Source organism: Scyliorhinus torazame, chromosome 4 (assembly GCF_047496885.1).
Source record: "Scyliorhinus torazame isolate Kashiwa2021f chromosome 4, sScyTor2.1, whole genome shotgun sequence".
Taxonomy (NCBI): Eukaryota; Metazoa; Chordata; class Chondrichthyes; order Carcharhiniformes; family Scyliorhinidae; genus Scyliorhinus; species Scyliorhinus torazame.
In genome coordinates, this window is record NC_092710.1 from 320,126,802 (window position 1) to 320,154,460 (window position 27,659).

Genomic DNA, 27,659 nt, shown 5'->3' on the forward strand with positions numbered 1-27,659 from the left:
GTCAGAAAGTTGATATCAAATGACATATTTTCAGTTGAAACTTTGAAGATTAACACTGCTGTGTTAACACTCCATCTGTAGCCAAGTATAGTTCTTGATAAAAGCACTTAAACTGTAGCTCTCCAATCAAAGAGTCATTAAATGCCCAGAAAGTTTATTTAGAAAGCTGCTGAGACAGACAGACCTCATGTTTAACTATAGTTGTGACCTGAGGCATTCTTAAGTATCTGAGTGGGCCTCAGTTCTACTCACTGAGTGGAGGGAGAGGTCAAACTCCTTCTCGTTATTGTGATCAGTTGCTCCTGTTGGAAGCTGCGAGCATATCTTGATTCAAATAGCCTGCAAACAATAGACTTATTTTTTAAATAATCTTTATTGTCACAAGTAGGCTTACATTAACACTGCAATGAAGTTACTGTGAAAAGCTCCGAGTCGCCACATTCCGGCGCCTGTTCGGGTACACAGAGGGAGAATTCAGAATGTCCAATTCACCTAACAGCACATCTTTCTGGACTTGCATAGGTGAACCCATTCTGGTGAGAGGCTGAAGGTTGCTCAGTGCTTAGGGACTGTACTCTAGAAAGGAAATACTTATGAGAGAATAAAATGCATGGTGACTGAAGGACCAGAGGATGGGGAGAGAATTAAATGTAATTCCCACCAGTCAGTTAAATTTCAAAAGTAATGGTGTTTAAAGTAAAAGATGAAAGTAAAAATTTGGGGGGGAATCTTTAGTAGGTCAGGACAGTCACCACGAATGTATAAAAAGTCGTGCTTGATCAATCTAACTTTCAGAATTCCTAGAATGAACAATACAGAGCGTGGATAAAGGAACTGCACTGGATATAATTTATACATTTTTTGCTAAAGAATTGGACACTGTCCCACAGACAGTGTTATGGCAATGATTACGGGCAGGACTTTCTGGCCCTTTCAGCAGGCAGCATCTTCAGATTGCACCAAAGGCAATTCAGCGGGTTCCGTGGCAGCAGGATGGGCGAGGCACGCAAAACGCCATCGACCTCGGCTGGACCATGAGCCCGCTGGTGGCCAAATGTGAACTGACTCTGACGCCGGCAAACACACAGGGGAACGATGTGTTTAATGTAAAATGGTAGTCTCTCAGCACAGATTGGACATCTTGATGCCCTGCTCGGCCGAGAGCTGAGGTAACTTATTTTTACTATCCCATGTACGGATGGTAAATGTCACTGGGAAACTACACCAGAGGCTCAGGCGATTACACTGGGGTCATGGGTTCAAATCTCACCACAGGAGTAGATGGAATTTTAAAACAATGAATAAATCTGATATTAAAAGCTGATCCCAGTAACAGTGACCATGAAATCATTGTTGACTGTCATCAAAACCCATCTAGTTCACAAATATCCTTTAGGGAAGGAAATCTGCCATCCTTACCTGGTCTGGCCTACATGCGACTCCAGACACACAATAATATGGTTGACTCTTAACTATCCTCTGAACTGGCCTAGCTAGCCACTCGATTGTTTCAAACTGCCAAACAGGAATGAAGTTGGACAGACCTGGCATAAACCTAATTTCCGGAAACTAGAAAGGCACATTCTGTTCTGCAACCCTAACCCTTACTAATATATAAGAACTAGGAACAGGAGTAGGCCATCTGGCCCCTCGAGCCTGCTCCGCCATTTAATGAGATCATGGCTGATCTTTGTGGACTCAGCTCCACTCTCCGGCCCGTACACCATATCCCCGAATCCCTTTATTCTTTAGAAAGGTATCTATCTTTTTCGTAAAAACGTTTAAAGAAGGAGCCTCAACTGCTTCACTGGGATATGGGAGCTTGTGCCAAATATCTGGGAGCTTGTGCCAAATTGGGAGGGCTAACCCATAGACAAGTCAAACAACAGCTCAACATATTCACCTTCACCGAATCGTACCTTACATAGGAACATAGGAATTAGGAGCAGAAATAGGCAATTTATGAAATGAAAATTGCTTATTGTCACAAGTAGGCTTAAATGAAGTTACTGTGAAAAGCCCTGAGTCGCCACATTCCGGCGCCTGTTCGCGGAGGCTGGTACGGGAATTGAACTGTGCTGCTGGCCTGCCTGGGTCTGCTTTAAATGTCAGCTATTTAACCCTGTGCTAAACCAGCCCATTGAGCCTGCTGTGCCATTCAATCAGATCATTGCTGGTCTCTTCCTGGTCTCAAATCCACCTCGCCACCTGTTGCTCATATTCCTTTGACCCATTTTTAAAATCAAAAATAAATATCTCTTTCTTGAAACCATTTAAAGTCTCAGGTTCCATCGCACTATGGGGCGGCAAGTTCACCGCCCTCTAGAGAAGTAGTCCCTACTCATCTCGGTTCGAAATCTACCGTCTCTCAACCTATATCCGTAGCCTCTTGTTGTAGATTACCCCACTGGGGGAACATTTGGTCTACGTTTACTTTATCAATGCCATTTAGTATTTTATACACCTCAATCAGATCCCCTCTCATCCTTCTAAACTCCAGGGATATCAGCCCAAATTGATAAATCACTCCTCATATGTCAACCCTTTCATCCCTGGAATACTCCTAGTGAACCTCCTCTGAACTGCCTCCCATGCCACCACATCCTTCCTCAATAAGGACACAATACTCCAGATGCGGTCTCACCAACATCCTACACAATTGTAACAACAATTCTCTACTTTTATACTCAAGTCCTTTTGCAATAAACACTAATATTCCATTTGCCTTTTTAACTACATGCTGTACCTGCAGGCCGACTTTCTGTGTTTCATGAACAAAGACCCCCAGATCCCTCTTTCCAGATGCATTTTGAATCTGTTTTCCATTTAGATAATAACTTGCCTTTCTATTTTGTCAGCCAAAATGGATAACCTCACACTTATCCACATTAAACTCCATCTACCAAATATTGGCCCAATCACCTAGCCTATCTATATCAGTTACAGTTCGCCAGCTAGAGAAGAACCCATTTATCCCGACCCTCTGCTTTCTGTCAGTCAACCAATCTTCAATCCAATCTAGTACTCACCCCCCAATCCCCTGCGATCTCACCTTCTGGATCAGTCTTTGATGCGGCACTTTATCAAACATCTTCTGGAAGTCTAGATATGCCATATCCTCAGGTTCCTCATTATCCACCTTGCATGTTACGTCCTCAAAGAGCTCAAGCAACTTTGTCAAGCATGACGTACCCTTTATAAAACCATGCTGACAATGGTGGATTGAGCTTTGTCTTTCCAAATGTTCAGTCATCTCCTCCTTAATGATTGATTCCAGCAACTTCCCCACCAGAGGTCAAGCTAACTGGTCTATAGTTTCCTTTTTGCCTCTCTCTCCCTTTTTAAATAGGGGCATCACATTAGCGTGCTTCCAATCCACCAGGACCCTTCCAGAATCCAGAGAATTCTGAAATAGCAGAACTAATGCATCCACTATCTCCGTTGCCACCTTCCTTAATACCCTAGGGTGCAGGCGAGCAGGTCCCGGAGACTTACCTGCCTTAACCCCATCAGTGATGGTTATTGCACTAAGTTCCTCTGCATTACCTGTTCTTTGGAAAAAAATTATTAGCTTCTACCACGAAGACAAAGGAAAATATTGGTTCAGTCCTAACCACTGCGCCACCGTGCTGCCCTGGAATATCTAAAAATGAGGTGTTAACCTGGTGAAGTTACAACTCAAGATTACTTGCATGCCAAACAGCGGAAGCAGCATGCAATAGACCAGGCATTGTCAAACTCAGGGGCACGCCCCGTGGGTGGGTCGCGGGCAGATGCCGGGAGGGTCGCGGAGCCGTCCGTCGTGGCGCTCCCGATCGCACAAATCCGTGCGCAACAGCCGGCTTTTAATAATTCCGGCTGCGAGCGGCTTCAAAATGGCCAGGAACAGATAAAAAACATTTGGCCGCACTGCACATGTGTGCCCGATCATCGGTGTGCATGTGCAAAACTATGCCAATGAACGGGCACACATGCGCAGTGCGGCCGCATTTTTTTTATTGGTGCAGCCTTTTTTTTTCCAAGTTCGGGGGGCCAAAGGGACCCAAAACCATTTCCTCCATCTTTGTCAGCAGCAAACAAGGTAAGAGAAAATGGTGAGTCGCGCAGATCGGCCGGCGTGGGCCGCGAAGGTCGGCCGGCGTGGGCCGCGAAGGTCGGCCGGCGTGGGCCGCGAAGGTCGGCCGGCGTGGGCCGCGAAGGTCGGCCCAGGTTGGGTCCCGAAGGTTGGCCGGTTGGTAAAAATGGGTCCCCGGAAAAAAAGTTTGAAAAACACTGCAATAGACAAAGCAAAGTTATTCACAATCGAGGATCAGACTTAACTCTGCAGTCCTGCCGCATTCAGTCATGGATGGTGCTTCAGAAAAACTTACAGGAAGAGGCAAAATCCACAAATATCCCGATCCTCAATGATGGGAGAGCCCAGTACATCTGTGCATAAGTCCAGGCTGAAGCATTTGGAGCCACTGTAAGCCAAGTGTGCTGAATAGATAATCCAGTTTTAGCTGTTCCATTGGTCCCCAAGAAACAGATGAAGGCAATGGATACTGCAAAGGCTAGCAATATCCCAGCAACAGTACTGAAGACTTGTGTTCCAGAACTTGCCACGCCCCTGTACAGCTGTCCCAGTACAGCTAAAACACTGGCAATGAGGAAATTTGCCAGGGAATGCCCTGTCCAGAAGACAAATCCAAACTGGCCAAATACTGTCCCATCAATATACTCTGAACCATCAGGAAAGTGATGGAAGTCACGGTGCTATAAAGAAGTGCTAACTCAGCAATAACCTGCTCACTGATGCTCAGTTTGGGTTCCACAGGACCACTCAGCTCAAGACCTCATTATAGTCTTTGTTCCAACATGGACTAAAGAGCTGAACTCCAGAGGTGAGGCGAGGGTGATTGCCGTTGACATCAAGGCAGCATTTGACCATGTATGGCATCGAGAAGCCTGAGCAAAACTGGAATCAATGGGAATCAGGGCAAAATCTCTCCGCTGGTTGGAGTCATACCTAGGAAAATGGTTGTGTTTGCTGGAGGTCAATAATTTCATTTCCAGGATATTACTGCAGGGATTCCTCAGGGTAGTGTCCTCGGTCCAATCATCTTTGGCTCCTTCCTCAATGACCTTCCCTCCATCATAAGGTCAAAAGTGGGGATATTTGTTAATGACTGCACAATATACAACACCATTCACAACTCCTCAGATATTGCAGCAGTGCATGTTCAAATGCAGCAAGACCTAGTCAACATTCTGACAAGTGGAACACAAGTGCCAGTTAATGACTATCTCCAACAAGAGAGAATCTAACCATCTTCATTTGATATTCAGTGGCATTACCATCGCTGAATCCTCACGATCATCATATTGGGGAGTTTGAAACTGAACTGGAACAGCCATATAAATACTGTGGCTACAATAGAAGATCAGAGGCTGGGATATCTGCCACAAATAACTCACCTCCTGACTCCCAAAAGCCTAACCACCATCTACTTGGCACAAATAAAGAGTGAGATGGAATGCTCTTCACTTCCTGGATGAGTGCAACTCCAACCACACTCAAGAAGCTCAATACCGTCCACAACAAAGCAGCCCACTTGACCGGCACCATATCTGTAACATGAAACATTCAATCTCCCCATCACCAACGCACAGTGGCAGTAGTGTACCAGTACAAGATGCACTGCAGCAATTCACCAAGGCTTCTTCGACAGCACCTTCCAAACCCGTGGCCTCTACCACCTGGAAGGACAGGGTAGCAAATGCATGGGAACACCATCCCCTGCAAGTTCCCCTCGAAGTCACATATCATCCTGACTTGGAACTATATCACAATTCCTTCGCTGTTGCTGGGTCAAAATCCTGGAACTCCCTCCCCAACAGCACTGTGGGTGTACCCACACTTCAGCGATGACAATGGTCCAAGAAGGCATCTCACCACCACCTTCTCACGGGCAAGTTGGTTTAGCTCAGTGGGCTAGACAGCTGGTTTGTAATGCAGCTGGGTTCAATTCCCGTACTGGCTTACCCGAATAGACGCTGGAATGTGGCGACTAGGGGCTTTTCACAGTAACTTCATACTTGTGACAATAAAAGATTATTATTAATTAGGAATGGGCAATAAATGTTGACCTAGCCAGCGAAGCCCACATCCCATGAATGAATTTTTAAAATGCATCCGCTCTCCACCTATGAAGACAGATATGAAGAAAGACTTATTCAACAAACAAACCATCCTCTTATTGACAATTACAGTACATCTTTAATTGGCCCACCTTCCCATTTACCACACTCTCTTTTAAGGTATTGATGCAACCCATTGCTTAACTGCACTTGGTCTGAGCAGAGGTCAACTGCAAAAGATGTGAGGAAGGGTGACAAGTGGGTGGAGCACTATTATTCACTATGTAGACCCAAATTAGATCAAGTTTAACCACCTCAGTCAACGGGGCATTTATGTAAGCCAGCACACCCAAAGGAATTTACTGACAGCTACTCCAATCACTAGCATAGATGCATTTAAGGGGCAGCAACGTCAACACATGACGAGGAAAAGAATATAAGAATATGTTCCCAGATGAAGAAGGATCAGAGGCATTTGTGGAGCATAAACACTGACATGGACCACTTGGGCCAAAAGACCTGCTTCCGTTCTGTAGATACCATGTACCTACATAAAAAACTGTCGCAGTACAATTTTTTCCATTCACTTGGAAATAATGAATCTTTGGAACTAGTAATTAGTATTCTGCTGTATGTTAAACTGTTCCTTCGTGCCTGCCTTAGGCACTTATTTTGTAAGATTTCATCTAATAGTCCTAATTTGATAGCACGTTTCTTTTCTACATCACACGCGGGACTCCCTCCAGTGCGATAAGATTAAACACACTGGAGGACAACTAAAATGGCTCTTCCAAATCAACGTTTGAACTATCAATATTGTATGACGATCTCCTTAAAGTAGCAATAACACCCGACCTTTCCAGCTCTCTTGAACAGAACACTGGAGAAAGTGACTTCCTGGCCAAGTTTAAATCGATTTATATCCTCGGTTTTCAAACTGGGCCATCAGGAATCTGAAAGACGAATTAGATTTCTGTCTACGTGGGGTCACACATACTGAATGACATGAGCAAGTGCCAGGAGCTCCATTTTAAAATCTGTTTGTGCATCACTGCGTAGACCTTGAAAAGAAATGTACAACTTTTAAGACTATATTCCTCTTCCTGACGCTGCCTTTCAGCAGCTGGGACAGTGGGCTCCCAGGAGAATCAGAATTTTCAGTGCCCCTTACACGGAGGTTTGAAAATGACTGCTGGGAAAACTACTGACTAATTGCTTTGTAAAGCAGAACCAGAGGAATATGTAGGACACAGCAACAGGTCAAAGAGAAATATCATTAAAATGCACCCTAGACTTCTGTCTTCAATCAAAGTTGCACACTAAAATAATAATTTTATGATATAAAAGTTGTTCATCTGACATCCAGTGTTAAATGAACAGTGTTACATACTGGGGAAACCAAAGCCAGGTCTTCAGCCCCACCACAATCTCTACTCCCTGCCACCTGCCGGAGGTTAAACAAGACTATTCACAGTGTTGGGATCCAAATAGACCCCGAGCTAAGCTTCCAACCCCATTTCCTCTACATTACCAAACCATATACTTCCATATTGGTAGCATCATCCATTTCCATTCCTTCCTCAGTGTATCTGCTGCCGAAAGCCTCACTCACTCATTACCTCTAGAATTGATTATTCCAGCAATTATTCTTGCATCTTCCGTAGAATTGAGGTCATCCAAAACTCTGCTGTTGGATCCAAACTCACGCTAACCATCCATCAACTCTGTGGTCACTGACCTATATTGGCTCCTCATCCAGCAATACTTTGATTTTAAAATTTTCATCTTTGTTTTCAAACGCTTCTCTGGTCTCGCCCTCTCCCTATATCTGTGACCTCCTATAGCTCCACTATCCTCAAAGATCTCAACATTCCTCCAAGTTCGAGAAGGGAACTCACCACCACGTTCTGAATGGCAACTAGCGATGGGCAATAAATGTTGCCCTAACCAGCGACGCTCACATCCCGTAAAATGAAAAAAAAAGTTCCTTCAGTACACTGACGAAAGGTCACAGATTTGAAATGCTAACTCTGTTCCTCTCCACAGATGCTGTCAAAACCTGTTGAGTATTTCCAACATTTACTGTTTCTATTTCAGGTTATGTTAAACTTATAGAAAACATTGGTTCAGCCACAACTGAAGCTGGCACATTTTAGGGAGCATGTGAAGGGATTAGAGAGGGTGCAGAATGGGTTCAGAAGAATGGTCCCAGGGATGAAGAACTTATTATGTAGATAGATTGGAGAAGTTGGGATTCTTTTCCTTGGCGATGAGAAGGTTGAGAGGATATTTGATAGAGGGATTCAAAATCAAGAGGAGTCTGGACAGAGTGGATATGAAGAAACTGTCTGTGTGGAGTCTGCACGTTCTCCCCATGTCTGCGTGGGTTTCCTCCAGGTGCTCCGGTTTCTTCCCACAGTCCAAAGATGTGCAGGTTAGGTGGATTGGCTATGCTAAATTGCCCTTAGTGTCCAAAAAAGGTTAATTGGGGTTACTGGGTTAAGGGGATGTGGTGGAGGAGGTGTGTGCTTGAGTGGACGCTCTTTCGAAGGGCCAGTGCAGACTCGATGGGCTGAATGGCCTCCTTCTGCACTGTAAATTCTAGGATTCTGTGATAACTCTTGCCATTGGCGGAAGGTTCAAGAGCAAGAGGGCACAGGTTTAAGATAATTGACACAATCTGAAATGGAGACAGTTTTTTTTCCACACAGCAAGTGGGAAAAATCTGGAATGCACTGCCTGAGAATTAGGCAGGTTCAATCGAGGCATTCAGGAGCAAATTGGATTATTAGCGGAAAAGGAATAAAGTACAAGGTTATGGGAGAGAAGGCACAGGGTGGCATTAGGTGAATTGCTAATTTGGAGAATTGGTACAAACATATTGGGCCAAATGGCCTGCTTCTGAGCTGTAACAATTGTGATTTTGAATATTCCACATAACTTTGCTTTGAGTTGATTTCCCAACAATATGCACCATCTTCAAGAGGAGAGATATGCAACCTGCTCCCATAGCTCAATCCATGCCACTGTGAGGAGCTCAAAAAGTGACAGGGTGGGAAACGTGCTACAAGACTTTTCCTCCCTCCCTCATGCCACGAGCAGAACATCATTCAGTAATAATGAACATTTTCAGGAGTGCCATGGGAAGGCTTGGATTGGAAATAGAAACCTGTGCTACTGATGCAGGAGGAGGCTATTTGGCTGACAGCTTGCCAAGAAATTTCCCTTTGGATGGGGTTAAATGTAGCCCAAAGAAATAGTCAGTCTCGAGGTACAGCTTCATATCATTAGCTTACAGAGTTGCTGTCAAAGTCAGAGCTTTAGCAAGGCTATATTATAAAGAACCATAAAAGTTAACCACATGAGCTTCATTTCTGCTGTTTATGACCTTAATAAAGGTCTAAAATTAAATGATTTTCATTTAATGGATGGATCATGAATGGATGTGCTCAACTAAGGATTATTACTACATTAATTCACAGTGCTTACATCACTGTTAATCCTTCAGTGTACACTGATCAAACTCAGCTGTGACACCAGTTATTGGCACAAAATCCTTCCAAATTGCAATCTATAATCCATCTATTATATAAAAGGGAGGACAGAGGGCTTTTAAACCCAAAATCTTTTAACATCTCCTTATTTGGAAATTACACTATGAAGGGCCTTGGGGCGGTTTCACATATTACAGCATTAGATACATTGGTGGTACTGCACAAGGTCATGGGTGTAAAGTGATCAACTACTTTAGAATATCAACCAGATATCCTTGATCAAATTACTGCAGTGACCCCTTATGTATCTTTTCTCTGTTAACATATACTGGATAATTGTCATGAACTAAACTGCTACTGAATGAGAAATTAATTTCAGTCCGTAATCCTCACTGTGCATTAACACATGCACAGTCTTCACATCAGCAAAAAAACTCATCAGAACTCAGAACATGGTCACATCTCTTGCTTGGCCCCAGACTTCCCCTGCACAATCATATCTAGGCATTCTGACAGATGTCTGCAGAGTTACCAGAGTTCAAAAATCAAGTTTTGCTAAGATTACAGGACAAGGCTTGCTAAACTTATACACTATATTTTATTCCTGGAAACGACATACACAAAATCTAGAGGCTGGATACTAAAATTATTGTTTGTATGGTTCTATCTGCAGTGAAAATGTCATTCATCAGAACCGAAGGTCACTTGTTCTGATCTAAAATTGTGGCATTTGCAATTGTGCAAATATCGGTGGCAGGTCAAAATATTGGGCAGAATAGAAGAACAGCAAAGGATGTCAAAAAGATGAAAAGGGAGGGAAAAATTATAGTGAGAGAAAGCCAGCCAGAATATAAAAATATATAGCACGATGTTTAAAAAGAGTTAACAATGTGAGTGTTTGGTCCTACAGAGTGAGTCTGGAGAATTAATAATGGAAAAACAAGGAATTTGCAGATGAATTGAACATGTATTTTGCCTCTGTCTGCACTATAGAGGATACAAGCAACATCCCAAAGCAACTATAAATCAGGAAATGGAAGGGAGGAACTCAGGAAAATTACAGTCACCAGAGAAGTGGTCCTGGGTAAATGGTTGGAGCTGATAGCAAGGACCTTGATGGACCTCATCATTGGCTCTTAAAAGAAGTGAGATAGTTGATGCATTCGTTGTAATTTTCCAAAACACCTAGATTCAGGGAAGGGCCATTAGATTGGAAGATAGCAAATGTAACTCCATTATTCAAAAAGGGAGGGTGACAGAAAGCGACAAACTGCAGGCCAGCTAGCTTAATATCTGTCATAGAGAAAGTGTTGAAGCTATTATTAAAGAAGTTATAGCAGGACACATGGATAAGCTCAATATAATCAGGCAGAGTCAATATGGTTTTGTGAAAGGGGAATCATGTTTAACTAACTTATTCTTTGAGGAAGAAGCCGCTCCTGTGGATAATGGGGAACCGCTGGATGTACTGCACTTCGATTTAGATAGCATTTGAGAAGGTGCTACATTAAAGATTATTGAGGAAAGTTAAAGCTCATGGTATGGGGTAACATATTGCCCGGATAGAAGGTTGACTGGCTGACAGGAAGCAGAGAGTAGGCATAAATGGATTTTCTTTCTGGTTGGCAAGATGTAATGAGTGGTGTGTCACAGCAATCAGTGCTGCGACCTCAATGTTTACAGTTTATATGAATGGCTTGGATGAAAGGATTGAATGGTTGCCAAGTCTGCTGATCACACAAGGATAGTTAGGAAATTAAGTTGTAAAGTGGACAAAAAAGATATAGATAGGTTAAGTGAGTGGGCAAAGATCTGGCAAATGGAGTATAACGTGGAAAAATGTGAAATTGTCAATTTTGGCAGGAAGAATAAAAAAAGCACATCATCTAAATGTTAAAAGAGATTTCAGACCTCGAGATGCAGAGGAATCTGGGTGTCATAGTGCATGAATTGCAAAAAGTTGGTATGCAGGTACAGCAAGTCATTCGGAAAGCTAATTGTTTATTGCAAATGGAATTTAATACAAAAGGAGGAGGATCGGTGAGACCATATCTGGGGCACAAAAGAGGTCTCCTTATTTAAGGAATTATGTAAATGCATGGGAAGCTTTTTGGAGAAGATTTATTCAACCTGGAATTGTCTTATGAGGAAAGGTTGGACAGGCTAGGCTTGCATCCACTAGTGTTTAGACGAGTAAGAGGTGACGATTGAAACATAGAAGATCTTGAGGGATGTTGACAGTGTGAGAAAATCTAGAACTAGGGGTCATTCACATGAGTGGAAATCTTTTTTCTCAGAGGCTTGTCAGTCTTCAAAATTCTCAGAAGCAGAGTCAGAATATTTTTAAGGCAGAGATAGATGCACTCCTGGTAAGCAAGGGGGCGAAACGTTAATGGGGATAGGCGGGAACGTGGAGTTGAGGATCCAATCAGTTTAGTCATGTTCCAAACAGTTCCAAACCTGTGACTTCAACCACCAAGAAGAAAAAGGGCAGCAGATGCATGGGAACACCACCACCTGCATGTTCCCCTCCAAGCCACACACCATCCTGACTTGGAATTATATTGTTGTTCCTTAACTGTCACTGGATCACAATTCTAGAACTCCCTCCCAAAGAACACTGTGGGTGTACCTACACAACATGGTGGTTCAAGAAGGCCATTTACCATCAACTTCTCCAATATAATTTGGAATGGGCAATAAAAACGATGGCTCAGCCAGCAACACTCTCGTCTCATGAAACAAAAGTATTTTTGAATGGGGACCAGGCTCGAGGACTGACTGTCCTACTCATGCTTCTAATTCGTATGCTCATATCAGCAGCAGTAGAATTCAACCTTAATTGGCCTCATGGCCTGGCATATCCCCCATCTACCATTACCATCAAGCTAAAGAACCAACCCCAGTTCAATGAGGAATATAGGAGAGCATGCCAGGATTATTACGGGCGAGGGTTTAGAGAACCCCAAAGAATACAGTACTCTTTAAGTAACCCTTAATCTTTCCTAGCAACATCCAGAAAACAAATATCCTCTTTAACAAAGACAGCTTTAAATTCTCTACTGAGCGCAGTTATCACTTTTAAATTAGCAAGTGATCTGAAGACATTCTTTTCATGCAGAGAGATCAAAATTAAACCTGTTTGGCTGGATGCAGCTCCAACTCTGAAAACTAAACTAAATACACACTGTAGCTGCCAGCTCAAAAAAACGAAAGTAAAAACAGTCAGTCCAGCTCCAGCCACACTCTGACATCACTGCAGCTATTTGATAAACACCCATTTTTTAAAGGTACATCCACTACAGCTATTTGATAAACACCCATTTCTTAAAAGGTACTCACATGACAGGAGCAGCACGAGGCATAGCTTAAAATGAGATGCCAACTTGTTGAAGCTACCACAGAGAACTATATGCACACTAAAAAACTAAAATGGCTTGGGATAGACAGAACATTAATTTTTAATTTAGAGCGTCCAATTATTTTTTTTCCCAATTAAGGAGCAATTTAGCTTGGCCAGACCACCTACCCTGCACATCTTTTGGGTTGTGGGGGTGAGACTCCCGCAGATATGGGGAGAATGTGCAAACTCCACATGGACAGTGAACAGGGGGGATAGACAGAACTAAATGATCATACAATCAACAGATCAGATCAAAGCGTTGCAGTCCTGCCACATCCAGTCGTGAATGGTAGTGGCAATTAAACAACTAACTCAATAGCAAGCTTCACAAATATCCCCATCCTCTATGATGAGGGAACCCAGCACTTTAGAACATAGAACATACAGTGTAGAAGGAGGCCATTCGGCCCATCGAGTCTGCACCGACCCACTTAAGCCCTCACTTCTATCCTATCCCCATAACCCAATAGCCCCTCCTAACCTTTTTGGTCACTAAGGCCAATTTATTATGGCCAATCCACCTAACCTGCACATCTTTGGACTGTGGGAGGAAACCGGAGCACCCGGAGGAAATCCACGCAGACACGGGGAGAACGTCCAGACTCCGCAGAGACAGTGATCCAGCGGGGAACTGAACCTGGGACCCTGGCGCTGTGAAGCCACAGTGCTATCCACTTGTGCTACCGTGCTGCCCTTAGTGCAAAAGACAAAGCTGAAAGATTTGCAACAATCTTCTGCCCAAAGTGCCGAGTGGATGATCTATTTCTGCCGCCTCCTGAGATCCCCAACAACTCAGTTGCCAGTCTTCTGGCAATCTGATTCACTACGTGATATCAAAAACAGCTGAAGACACTGAATAATAACAATTTTTATAATTGTCATTAACATTAACACTAATACTGCAACGAAGCTACTGTGAAAAGCCCCAAGTCGCCACATTCCAGCGCCTGTTCGGGTACACTGAGGGAGAATTCAGAAAGTCCAATTCACCTAACAAGCAAGTCTTTCGTGGCTTGTGGGAGGAAACTGGAACACCCGGAGGAAGCCCATGCAGACACAGGGAGGACATGCAGACTCCACACAGACAGTGATCCAAGCGGGAATCGAACCTGGGACCCTGGCGTTGTGAAGCAGTGCTAACCACTCTGCTACAATGCCGCCGGTACTGTAAAGAATATGGAGATAGTATAAAATGAAGAAAGAAACTCCAAAGAAGGTGCAGGAACAGAGGGGACTCACTGTATATGTACATATGTTATGGAAAATAGAAGGGCGTGTTGAGGGAGCAGTTGATCAAAGCACATTATTATTAGTGTGACAACTGGAGGATTTTAGGAATATTGTCTTCTAAATATTGGGACAAGTCAAGAGTTAAAAGCTGGGGGAAAAGTGTTTGGCTGCAGTGGTCATGGTTTTTAAAAATAATTTTGTTTCGCTTTCTAGGAATTGGCAGGTGTAATTGACCAGAGGAATTTGACTTTATTGGGGAGCTCCCTGGAGAGTTAGTGTGCTTTTGCAGCCTCCAGAGATCATTTGTTTTTCAGCCTGGAGCCCAGTAAAGCAGAGAAGCAGAGTGTTTTTGGAGAAGGTTTGAGAGAGAGGAACTGAATTCTAATTAAAAAAAAGAGTAATAATATTTTAAAGCAGAGCAGTCTTGCCTGAAGACAAGAGGTTGAAAAACCTAGTAAAAGCAGCTATTTGAAGACGTTCAGCCAGAATCTGCAGGAGTTCTAACTGGGGCCCAAATCAGTTTTGCATAGCAAGTATTACTCTATGCCCTGCTAATTTTCAGATAGGTTGAGAGCTGTGTGTTTCTTTTCTTGTTGTTTAAAGGTAAATTGTGTAGTAGCGTTAAGGGGTAATTGTAAGCTGTTCTTTTCAGATGTGAAGTTAAAAAGTTCAATATTGTATTCATAAAGTTTTGTTTTAGAAATACCAAAGCCCTATTTTTTCATGTAATCACCGCTGGAGAGAATCAACTAAAATCTCGGTTCAGCATCCTAGCCACTGTTGGGGTCTGGTCTGGGATCGTAATAATATGGGTATTGAGTACAAGACTAAGGTTATGTTGAACTTATATGAGCGAGACACTAGTTTGGCCTCATCTGGTTACCTCATTCTGGTAACCCCGGCTCCTCATTCTGGCCTCACCAGAATCCAGTTCTGGTTACCATATTTGAAGGAATTGAAGGTACTGTGCAGAGTACAGAGGAAATTATAGAATCGTAGAATTCCTCCAGTGCAGAAGTGACAAGAATTATTCCAAGAATAAAGAATTGTAGCTATGAGGATAAATCGATGAGGTTGAGACTGTTTTCCTTGGAGAACAGGTTGAGAGGAGACTTGATGGAAGTTTTCAAGATCCTGTGGGGTATGGACGAGGAAATTAGTGCATAAAAGTTCCCGCTCAAGAGAGCATCAAAGGGAGCAAAAGTGATGCGAGGAAATTAATTTTGCCACATGGTGGTTGGAGTCCAGAACAAAGTTCCTGAGACGGTGATGAAGGCAGGTGCAATTAGTATTCAAAAGGGCGAGTCATACGGACTTGGAATGTTAACTCTATTTTCTCTCTCCACAGATGCTGCCTGACCTGCTGAGCTTTCCAGCGTTTGCTGTTTCAAATTCCAGCATCGGGTGTATTTTGCTTTTATTATATTAACGTTTTACAGATAGAATTCACAGTGCAGAAGGAGGCGAATCGGCATATTGAGTCTGAACTTGCCCTTGGAAAGAGCCCCCTACTTAAGCCCACCTCCACCCTATCCCCGTAACCCCACCTGATGTTTTTGGACACCAAGGGCAATTTAGCATGGCCAATCCATCTAACATCTTTGGACTCTGGGAGGAAACTGGAGCACCTGGAGGAAACCCATGCAGACACGGGGAGAACATATAGACTTTGCACAGACAGTGACCCAAGCCGGGAATCAAATCTGCGACCCTGGCGCTGTGAAGCACTGTGCTACCATGCTAACCTGCCGCCCATGTTCAAAGTTGGATTGCTACCCGAAAGGAATGTGCAAGATTATGGGGATCAACCAGGGAGGATTGAGTGCAGACTCGACAGGTGGACCGGTCTCCTCCTGCACTATAAAGATTCCGTGAAAAGTTGGACAACGCTAATCTACAGGACCCACTCAGCGACTCACCGAGGGCCTTCCAAACTTGTGACCAACACCAAAACCTAGGACAAGAGCAGCAAATACATGGGAACACCACCACCTGGATGTTCCCCTCCAAGTCACCCACCATCCAGACTTGGAAATATATCGCGGCTCCTTCACTGTGGCTGGGTCAAAATCCTGGAACTCCCTCCCTAACTGCACTGTGGATGTACCTACACCTCGGGAAGCTTACCCCCCTCCCCAAGCTCCTCGAGGGCAACACACGTTGGCCTTGCCAGGAATTAGTTTAAAAAGAAAAGACGAACCAAACCGGGGAGTGTTTACCTGCTGCTGCTCCCGGCTCCTCCAGCACTGGAACCTCCGCCATGGCAACGTGCGCCGCTCCAATCCTTCCCCCGACTGCTTCCTGCCGAGGGAATCACCGTCTCCGGCCTGGGGAGGCGGCCGCTTTTCCTGTTTGATTATTTGAAACTAAGGTTTAAACGTGAGCGAATTCCTCCCCGGGGGCGGGTGAATGTGTACCCGCGCGGGCAACGGGGAGGCCCAATAACCCACTCCTCACCGGGGGGGGGGGGAGGTTCCGGAGGGGAGGAGGATGGCGGTGAGACCGTCTCCAGGACACAGTCATCCGGAGCGACCAGGGCTTGATCCGCCTGTCCATCAACCTCCTCCCCGCCCGGGGCGGGGGGCTCATTGACCGGGGTCCGCCTGCCCGTCCACCTCCTCACCGGCAGGGGTTGGGACGAGAAAGACAGCCGCCCTCCCGCTCCCACCGCCCAACACCAGCAAAGGACGGCCCACGTTACCAGGCCAGAGCACAGGAGCCTCAGGTAAACCATGCTCACAGACTGCGGGCTCTCTACCCCCCACCTCAGCCAGGCGGTTCTGGCAGTGAGTCGCGCCACACTGTCAGGAGAATGTCCCAGTTGAGCCCCCAAAGGCGGATCTTTGTTGTTTGTTTGGTTTTCTGAGGAGAAAACTTTTTTTTTGGGGGGGGGGGGGGGGGGTGAAGACTTTGGAGTTCCAGAGGGCTGGCGTTTGGGGACTCGGCTGGTAACCTCTGATGTTGCAAGAGGAGGGTAGCTGGTGCCAAAGGAGAGTGTATGTGTCTGTCTAGGTCTGGTGAGTGTTGTTGAGGTAGGATAGAGTGAGTCATTAAAAAATATATATTTCACAGGATGTTGGTGTCCGCTGGCTCAACTAGCATTTATTGTCCTTGAGAAGGCGGTGGTGGTGAGCAGCCAGCTTGAACCATGGAGTTGGGGAGTGCTTTGAAGGCCAGAACAAAGCTCATGAAGTTGATTTGCTGGACATTTGGACAGCTTGTGGGAGATGCAGGACTTTGTGAGAATAGGAATTTGGAGAAGTAGGCAATTCAGCCCGCCTAGCCTCCTCCGCCATTCAATCAGATCATGGCTGATCTCTTCCTGGTATCTCTTTCCTGAAAACATTTAATGACTTGAGATTCCACCACACTATGGGGCTCGAAGCGAGTTCCACAAATTCACCACCCTCTTCAAGAAGTAGTTACTCTTCGTCTCAGTTCTAAATCTACCGTCTCTCAAGCTATATCTATGGCCTCGCGTTCTAGTTTTCCCCACAAGGGGGAACGTTTGGTCTATGTTTACTTTATCAATCTCATTTAGTATTTTATATGGCTCGATCAGATCCCCTCTCATCCTTCTAAACTCCAGCGAGTATAAGACAAACTGTAATCTCTCCTTGTACATCAACCTTTCATCCCCAGAATCAAGCTGGTGAACCTCCTCTGAACTGCCTCCAATGCCACTACATCCTTCCTCAAATAAGGAGACCAAAACTGGACACAATACTCCAAATGTGGTCACACCAAGACCCTATACAATTGCAACAACACTCTCTACTTTTATATCCCAGTCCTTTTGCAATAAAACACTAACATTCTATTTGCCTTTAACTACATACTGTCCCTGCATAGCAACTTTCTGCGATTCATGAACAAAGATACCCTGATCACTCTGCCCAGACGCATCTTGAATCTGCTTTCCATTTAGATAATTGGCTTTCTATTTTTTTGGCCAAAGTGAATAACCTCACACTTATCTACATTAAACACCATCTGCCAAAGTTTGCCCAATCTCCTAGCCTACCTATATCCGTCTGTAAATTTTTATTTTGGTATTGTATGCAAATTTTTCTATATTACACTCTGTCCCTGCCTTAGTCTCGATATACCACATCCTCAGGTTCCCCATAATCCACCTCAAAGAATTCAAGCAAGTTTGTCAAGCATGATTTACAATGGTGAATTAAGCTTTGTCTTTCCAAATGTTCAGTCATCTTCTCCTTAATGATTGATTCCAGCATCTTCCCCACCACAGAGGTCAAACTAACCGGTCTGTACTTTCCTAGAATGACTGTAGTGTTATGAACATTGTGTAGCTGGAGAACCAAAGATACTGTTAGACAGGTTATGTCTTGAGGCGATGATACTGTGAATCAAGGTTTCACAATAGTGAAGGAGTGGAGGCTAGTGATTGTAAAGAGATGCGGGGGAAAGGGTATTTTAAAATAGAACATCTGAGTCGAGGAGTTTGACTAGGTTCAACTGTATGTGGCAACCAGGAAGGTGGATGAAATCAGGACCAGAAGCACGTGGGTCTTTGAGGGAGCTGGAAGAGGCCGCGGGGCTTCCTTTAAATCCTCCTGATAATTTATTACCTCTGGGGAAAATGGCACAGGTGGGCAGGACTTGGACACCATGGGTACCTGATCCACATATGGTCCCAATGCCCACTGTAAAATTCAGCCCACACAGCTCAATGTTCATTTTGCACAGGTAAATTCTGAAGGTCATACACAGGTATACAGTCCCATGCAATACGATGACCAGTGTTGCGAACAAGCTACGGGTTTGTGGATAGTGTAGAACGCAGGGTTGCAAGGTGGATGCTGCTGTATATTACAATATATTAGCATGGATAGAGGATTAGCTAACCAGGAAACAAAGAGTAGGGATAAAATAGAGCATCTTCAGATTTTTTGTGCCTCTCGGCCCGGAGTCCAGGGAAATTGGAGAGTGAGTGGGAATATGTTGTTGGAGCCAAAGGTCAGGCATGATGATTTTGAATGGCACAGTAGGCTCAATGGGTCTTATCATTTACTCCTGCTATTTCTAATTTTCTTCTGCTACAGGAGCAATAGGTTCTTGTCAGCATTGTGAATGTTAGGGTCTGTGTCCTCAGCAGTAGCCATGGGTATTTCATGGTTCTTCTCCGGTTTTACCTGCAGTCAGTTGCTCAGATGTTGCACTCATGATTGGTGTTTGTGGTGTGCTGTCGGGCCTCGGTGCAGATGAGTTTGGTGCGGAACACTGCATTGGTGAAAATCCTGCTTCACAGGCTATTTCCATTACAAGGCGCTGCTCGATTCATGGATGTCTTTTTATTGCTAGTCAGCTGACCCCTGAAGACAAGTAAGGGCGCCCAAATGTTGGGTATTGTGGACCCTGCAGGTGTGTATCATGGAATCTCTTAAGATATTGTATAAAGATTAAATTCTTGTTTGTCTTAATTTGCCAAGTTTCTGATGCATGTTGGCTGTATATTAGAAACCTACAGAACTATCAGTCAGCTGCCACTACACCCAGTGTACAAACCTACTTGTACGAGTGCACACCAGCACAGCATACGTATTAGTTCTGGTTCCTGACACATCTTTCATTATTTGTTCGTGCCCCGCAGCTAACCTGCAGTCAATTAAGTTGTTCAGAATCGATTGTCTCCGTGCTGCGCACCTCCCAAGTTCTTATAACTGGGACACCAGGCGAGGGGACACATCAACAGAGAACCAGACTTTTAAGGGGGAAAATTATATTTCTACTGTAAAGAAAAATTCGAAGCGGAGGACCCACCGTCCGTGGTTAGCTAAAGAACTTAAGGAAAGCATTAAACTTGCAGAAGAAGCTCCCAACTATGCAAAGTTAAGTGGCAGGTCAGATGATTGGTCAGAGTATAAAGAACAGCAGAGAATGGCTAAAAGGTTAATCAGGAGAAAGAAATTAGAGTATGAGAGGAAGCTAAAAACGTAACAACATGATAGAGTTTCTACAGGTGTTCGAAAACGAAAGGGTTAATAGCGTGAGTGTTGGTCCTTTAAAGAGTAACAATGGAGAATTTATAGTAGATAATAAGGAAATTGCGGACTAAATGAACAGATATCTTGCTGCTGTCTTCACTGTACAGGAGACAAGAAACATTCCAGTAATAGCTGTAAATCAGGCGGTGGAGGGGAGTGGGGAACTTGGCAAAATTACAATCACTAGGGAAGCAGTACTGAGCAAACTGATGGAGATGCAGGCTGACAAATCTCCAGGTCCAGATAACTTCATTCTAGCATCTTAAAGAGTGGCTAAAAAGATGCATTGGAGGTAATTTTCCAAAATTCACTGATTCTGGAAAGGTTCCATCAGACTGGAAAGTAGAAAATATGACCCCTCTTTTCAAGAAAGGACGGAGGCAGAAACTGGAACCTTTCGGAGGGTCATGCCGACTCGATGTGCCGAATGACCTCCTTCTGCACTGTAGGGATTCTATAGGCCAGTTAGTCTGACGTCTGTCATGTGGAAGGTGTTGGGACTCAATCATTAAGGCGATTATAGCTGGACATGTTGAGAAGCTCAAGGTAATGGTGAAGAGTCTGCATGGTTTTGTGAAAGGGACTCTCCTTGTGGGCGACATTATCATAGATTATCATAGAATTTACAGTGCAGAAGGAGGCCATTCGGCCTATCGAGTCTGCACCGGCTCTTGGACAGAGCACCCTACCCAAGGTCCACTCCTCCATCTTATCCCCATAACCCAGTAACCCCACCTAACACTAAGGGCAATTTTAGACACTAAGGGCAATTTGGCATGGCCAATCCACCTAACCTGCACATCTTTGGACTGTGGGAGGAAACCGGAGCACCCAGAGGAAACCCTCGCGCGCGCACACACTGGGAGAATGTGCAGACTCCGCACAGACAGTGACACAAGCCGGGAATCGAACCTGGGACCCTGGAGCTGTGAAGCAATTGTGCTAACCACAATGCTACCGTGCTGCCCCCAAGTGGACAAGCTTCTGGGACACAATCTGCTGAGCAACACACAGTTGCGGATTGACATCAAGTTGAGGCAGGAATATCCAAGAGAGTCAGAAGTTGGAGGTCTACTGGATCCCAAGACACAACTGGGTCCCAGTCAGATGACAAGCCTCTGGACAAGGTTATCCCAGAGCAGCTGCAGATGATAGGATAGGAGGGGATGTCAGCGACATTCCAGCGAGTACATGGCCGACAGCGAGTGCACAGCTGATTGGAGGAGTCCCAAAAGCTACAGGCGCTGGCCAGGATACCGACAATGAGTGGCCCTGAGGCCAATGCTGCTAGAGTGCCGACCACAGTGGAAAACCTGGACCACGTTGTCCGTGTCTTGAGGGGTAGTGCTCATCGTAGAGCTCAGACTGTGACGATCATGGCTGAGGGCCTCGACATAATGTCCTAGTCGCTGAGAGACATGTCCAGATGCAGGTGAACATTTCTAAGACACTGCAGAGCATGGCCCAGTCACCTGAGTAGCATCGCTGAGGATGTTGATGCCATGGTGCAGACAATGGGGAGCTGCTAGGACTGGCAGAGCCAGATGACGCAGAGGCTTCTGGAGCTCACTCCAGCTGCCCCTCCTATTTCATGGAGACCCCCAGGACCCTACGGGCATGGTCAGGGAGGAGGGAGTGTTGGTGGCCAGCCACGGGCCTGTTACCAAGCATGCAACAGTGGTCTCCAGTTCTTCCAAATCTTCCCCTTCCAGACACCGACGCATCTTAAGGGCAGCGGGCAGAACAAGGTGGTATGGCGATGCCAGTGACCCGGGTAAGTCGGCCGAGGCCCCCCCCACCGGCACCAGGCGCTCCACAGGTCGCCCGCCACGGGCATCAAAGGCCACAGGGCTCAGAAAGCAGCAGCTGTTTCCACCTCTGATGTGCATTCTGGGGAATGGAAATGTCAAATGTTCACTATTAAAACATGTTACACCTGATACATGTGAAGCCTCTGTCACGTTAATCTTCACAGTGGGCCTGCCCGCACCCCGTCAGTCGTCCAAGATCTGATGGCCCCGATGCAGACCCCATTCAGAGGATTGGTGTGAGCACGCAGTCAGCAGAAACACAGGAGTCAGACTTTCTGCATAAGCTGAGGAGCACCAGAGCTAATCGCACAGCGAGTGATCATCACTCTCCTGCTTTGTAAATTGACCCGCTGACAGTGCCCATCGCCCTGGGTGATGTTACACAGACTCTTGGAGGGTGGAACCGGTTAGTCGGGGAGGGGAGTGGAAGGAGCAGGGAAGGGGGGAAAAGGGAAGATGGAAATGTGTGGGAAGGAGCATTATGGGGGGAGGGGAATGGGAGAGGAGAGGGGGTGAGCTGATGAACAAAGCCTCCTCTTTGAGAATCGGGTGAGGTTGCAGGCCTCCCCGGTCCTCCGGGCAAGCCAGACCCTTGCCGTCGCCTGTCCTTGTTCCTCCTGCGTGTCCTCCCCATGCTTTTCCTCCACCCTGCTGGGCCGCCTCCTCCTTAGTCGAGGCTGAATGTCCCTCCTCATCCAGCATGTTGACCCACTGCTGTGCCAGATTGTGCAGGGCACAGCAGACCACCACAAAGCGGGACTCACCGGGAGCACTAGCAGAGTGGTCCAGGCATCGGAACCACATTTTGAGCAGTCCAATGCACCGCTCAATGACAGCACGGCTGGCAACAGGGACCTCGTTATATCGGGCCTCGGCCTCGGCACTGGCATCATCAGCCAGGACCTCAGCGGGTACCACTTATCCCCCAAGAGCCAACCCATCATCCCGGGATGGTCCTCAACGCTGGGGATCTCTGAGCGTCCCATGATGTAGCTGTCATGTACACTCCCTGGGTAACATGCATGTGTGCATGACCCAGAGGTGGTGGTCACACACAAGTTGAACATTCGGTTACTCCCTGATGTGCTGGTACACAAAAGGCGACGTGTGCTATCAATTACCTCCTGGATCTGAGGCATCCTGGCGATGGCCGAGAATCTTGCTGCCTGAGCATCTTGGTGGGCCTGGTCCAGCTCAAAGTTGATAAAGTCTGATGCCCGGGCACACAGGCCATCCGTGACCTCACGGATGCAATTGTGAACTATAGCTTGGGTAATGCCTTAAAAGTTCACACTTGAGCCCTGGAATAATCTGGATGCATAGAACTTCAAGGCAGAGCGAATGTCCTCCTCCTCATCCAGCAGATGGCAGTAGAGCGGAGCTGCTGATTGGCTGTTGCGGGGGAAATTTGCATACCTCCGGTGCGCTCACTCTAACTTGAAGGTGGTTTGTGGAGGAGCTGTTGTCAAGTGACACTTAAACCCGAAACACTTCTTCAGTATTTCCCTCCCTACCCCCCCTCCTCTTACCAAAAAAAAAAAACAACCGCTGTAAAGATAAAGAGGAAGGCTTGAGGGCAGGTAAAAACAAGTGATGTCATAGCCTGCAGGTAAGGGATTGACTGGTGACTGGTAAGTAGTTTTTCTTTTCCCTCAGATGTTATTATGCAGGGCGCAGAGGGTGCTGAGTGAGTGCTTGCTGAGAAGGGAAGTGAATAACAGGTGAGCTCTTTCTTTTTCTTTTTTTAACCAGAGGGGATGGCAGGGAAGGTAGTGCAATGTTCCTCCTGCAGAATGTTTGAGGTGAGGGATGCCGTCAGTGTCCCTGCTGATTTCATCTGTGGGAAGTGCACCCATCTCCAGCTCCTCAGAAACTGCATTAGGGAACTGGAGCTGGATGAACTTCGGATCATTCGTGAGGCACAGGTGGTCATAGATAGAAGCTTCAGGGATGTAGTTACTCCGAAGAATAAAGATAGATGGGTGACGGTGAGAGAGGCTGGGAGGAAGCAATCAGTACAGAGATCCCCTGTGGTCGTTCCCCTGAGTAACGAGTATACCGCTTTGGATACTGTTGGGGGGGGGGGGACTTACCAGGGGTAAGCCATGGGGTACAGGTCTCTGGCACAGAGTCTGTCCCTGTTGCTCAGAAGGGCAGGGGGAAGAGGAGCAGAGCATTAATCATTGGAGACTCCATAGTTACGGGGATAGATAGGAGATTCTGTGGGAACGAGAGAGACTCGCGGTTGGTGTGTTGTCTCTCAGGTACCAGGGTGCGTGATGTCTCAGATCGTGTTTTCGGGATCCTTAAGGGGGAGGGGGAGCAGCCCCAAGTCATGGTCCACATAGGTACCAACGACATAGGTAGGACAAGGGATAAGGATGTAAAGCAGGAATTCGGGGAGCTAAGGTGGAAACTTAGATCTTGGACAAACAGAGTTATTATCTCTGGGTTGTTACCCGTGCCACGTGCTAGCGAGACGAGGAATAGGGAGAGAGAGGAATTGAACATGTGGCTACAGGGATGGTGCAGGAGGGAGGGTTTCAGATTTCTGGATAATTGGGGCTCATTCTGGGGTTGGTGGGACCTCTACAAACGGGATGGTCTACACCTGTACCAGAGGGGTACCAATATCCTAGGGGGGAAATTTGCTAATGCTCTTCGGGAGGGTTTAAACTAGTTCAGCAGGGGCTTGGGAACCTGAATTGTAGCTCCAGTATACAGGAAGTTGAGAGTAGTGAGGTCATGAGTAAGGTTTCAAAGTTGCAGGAGTGTACCGGCAGGCAGGAAGGTGGTTTAAAGTGTGTCTTCTTCAATGCCAGGAGCATCCGGAATAAGGTGGGTGAACTTGCAGCATAGGTTGGAACATGGGACTTTGATGTTGTGGCCATTTCGGAGACAAGGATAGAGCAGGGACAGGAATGGTTGTTGCAGGTGCCGGGGTTTAGATATTTCAGTAAGCTCGGGGAAGGTGGTAAAAGAGGGGGAGGGATGGCATTGTTAGTCAAGGACAGTATTACGGTGGCAGAAAGGACGTTTGATGAGGACTCGTCTACTGAGGTAGTATGGGTTGAGGTTAGAAACAGGAAAGGAGAGGTCACCCTGTTAGGGGTTTTCTATAGGCCTCCGAAAAGTTCCAGAGATGTAGAGGAAAGGATTGCAAAGATGATTCTGGATAGGAGCGAAAGCAACAGGGTAGTTGTTATGGGGAACTTTAACTTTCCAAATATTGACTGGAAAAGCTCTAGTTCGGGTACTTTAAATTGGTCCGTTTTTGTCCAATGTGTGCAGGAGGGTTTCCTGACACAGTATGTAGATATGCCAACGAGAGGCGAGGCCATATTGGATTTGGTACTGGGTAATGAACCAGGACAGGTGTTAGATTTGGAGGTAGGTGAGCACTTTGGTGATAGTGACCACAATTCGATTACGTTTACTTTAGTGATGGAAAGGGATAGGTATATACAGCAAGGCAAGGGTTATATCTGGGGGAAAGGCAATTATGATGCGATGAGGCATGACTTAGGATGCATCGGATGGAGAGGAAAACTGCAGGGGATGAGCACAATGGAAATGTGGAGCTTGTTCAACGAACAGCTACTGCGTGTCCTTGATAAGTATGTACTCGTCAGGCAGGGAGGAAGTGGTCAAGCAAGGGGAACCGTGGTTTACTAAAGCAGTCAAAACACTTGTCAAGAGGAAGAAGGAGGCATGAAGGTTCAGTTAGGGCGCTCAAGAGTTACAAGTTATCTTGGAAGGACCTAAAGAGAGAGCTAAGAAGAACCCAAAGCACGCCAGAAGAGAGAAAGAGCTCCAATTGTCCCACCCAGGCAGCAGGTCATCTTATCATCCTCCCTTTCCTTACTTGAGGCCACAAAAGCAAAGAGGCAGCAGCAAACAAAAACAGCCTCCAGGCAGCTGCAAGCAGCAAACACCACTCAGTCAGATCAATCTGCCTCTCTTTCCCCCGCCTTTTACAGCCCCCAGCAGTCGTCGACTCACACCGACCCAGAGCATGCCAGAAGAAAGAAAGAGCTTCCCTTCCCCAGCCCAGGCAGCATGTCATCTTCCTATCCTCCCTTTCCTCACTCCAGGCCTCTGAAAAAGGAAACCGCAGCAGCCTCCAGGCATTTGCAGCCACTAGTAGCAGCAAACATAACCTGCAGCACTACTTCTTGAGTAATATTTTATTGGCAAAAATGGTTAACAGTAACAAAGATTTGAAAATCAACTCTGTAACGTTGCACACATCACACTAACCATTAATCAACAAGGAAACGTCACCGTTCCACATTGGTACCAATACAAAGCAATTTAGCTCATTTTCATTAAAACAAACAAACACACGGAATCGCCCATCGCAGGTTCCGCAACAGAAACGGAAAATAAGCCTGAGAGTGTGTTATCATATCCCGAACTTTGTCGGAGAAATGAACAGTTCATCAATGCGTCACTTGCTGGTTGTTCCACGTATCAGTGCCATTCTCTGTCCAGGAGCTGCAGCTATGCAGCCCCTCCCACACGACCCAATCTCATCGGAACCAAATCCTGGCATCCACATATTCTACTGGCGCTCAAGATGCAGTTGAACATCCTTGACGTCCAATGTGTTTAACCCGCGGTGACACACAGCACTCATCACCAGCAACAAAAGCATCAGGAATTCTCCAAAGCATTTCTTCAGCAGTGTCATCAGGTGGTCCATTTGGATCAATGTCGCATACCAGGTTCCGCAGCGTCTTGCTTCAAACCGGATTGCCTTCTGGACTCATAACGCCCCTGAGCCTGGTGTTCCAGTACCCAGGTATCTTAGAAAAAATTGTCCTTTTTTCCGGCTACAGAAAAGGAAGCAACAGCAGCCTCCAGGCATCTGCAGCAGCAAACACAACTTGCAGTTGTGAAGAGCTCTCACAACTAACAAGGCTAATTCCTCATTGGCCTTTAGCTGTGAAGTTAGAAGCTGCAGTCACAGGGAGTTAAAGTGTCTTTCAGCATAGGACCAAGAGCAGGCTCTATCCTGGAAGTGTGTGGCAGGACAAACAGGCTGCAGCTGTAGTTACCTCTGTTATGCATCCACAATATTTCAAGATGTCTTGAAGGCCTCACAGACAAAAACCCTCAAACTCCCCAGAGGAGACTTCCGACCTACAACGCTTCAGCCCCCTGACCAAGCCCAATCCCCCTAATGGGCCCTCCACCCCCGAGCACTGGGGCAGTAGCTCCAGTTTCCTTGAGCCGCATGCAGGAAAATGAAAATGGCTACTCACTTTCTCAGTTGCCCTCAGCAACTTCACAATTTTAAAAAGGAGCACCAAACGACAGCCACGTGATTTCTCGCTGGGAAGCCGGTTATTACTCGGGAGGCTATTGCATTTGACTTTAATCCCACTAATGAGATGGAAATGAACTCAAATGAGTGTTAATGACATGCTCGCCATATTTGGGTGTGATCCGGACCATCAGGAGCAGGCTGTTTAGATAGCACTGTACAAACCTCAATTTTGGCCACTCCCACTATTCAACCGGTGTGCCCAGATCCGTGCCGGGCACAGTGCAGTGGTTACATTGGCCCCAAGAACTTTGCAGCTCT

At 46.0% G+C, this 27,659-nt stretch overlaps 2 protein-coding genes across 5 annotated transcripts in view; one reads left to right on the forward strand and one right to left on the reverse strand.

Moving 5' to 3' along the window:
• Positions 1–16,682, reverse strand: part of slc4a1ap (solute carrier family 4 member 1 adaptor protein) — a 183,646-nt gene extending 166,964 nt beyond the window's left edge. Inside the window, exons 1-2 of one of the 2 annotated variants that reach the window (XM_072500164.1) lie at positions 16,467–16,556; positions 253–339 (exon numbers count right to left, since the gene is read on the reverse strand). Coding sequence is in view for 1 of the 2 variants with exons in the window: in XM_072500163.1 (XP_072356264.1) it covers positions 16,467–16,509 (43 nt within the window). In the remaining variant the exon portion in view is untranslated. Of the gene's footprint in view, positions 1–252; positions 340–16,466 lie in introns of both variants that reach the window. The other variant, XM_072500163.1, reaches the window with a different exon arrangement.
• A 94-nt stretch (positions 16,683–16,776) lies between these two features.
• Positions 16,777–27,659, forward strand: part of supt7l (SPT7 like, STAGA complex subunit gamma) — a 51,423-nt gene continuing 40,540 nt past the window's right edge. Inside the window, exons 1-2 of one of the 3 annotated variants that reach the window (XM_072500166.1) lie at positions 16,777–16,972; positions 23,726–23,790. The gene's annotated coding sequence lies outside the window, so the exon portion shown is untranslated. Of the gene's footprint in view, positions 16,973–19,614; positions 19,636–23,725; positions 23,791–27,659 lie in introns of those variants that run through there. The other 2 variants (XM_072500165.1, XM_072500167.1) reach the window with 2 other exon arrangements.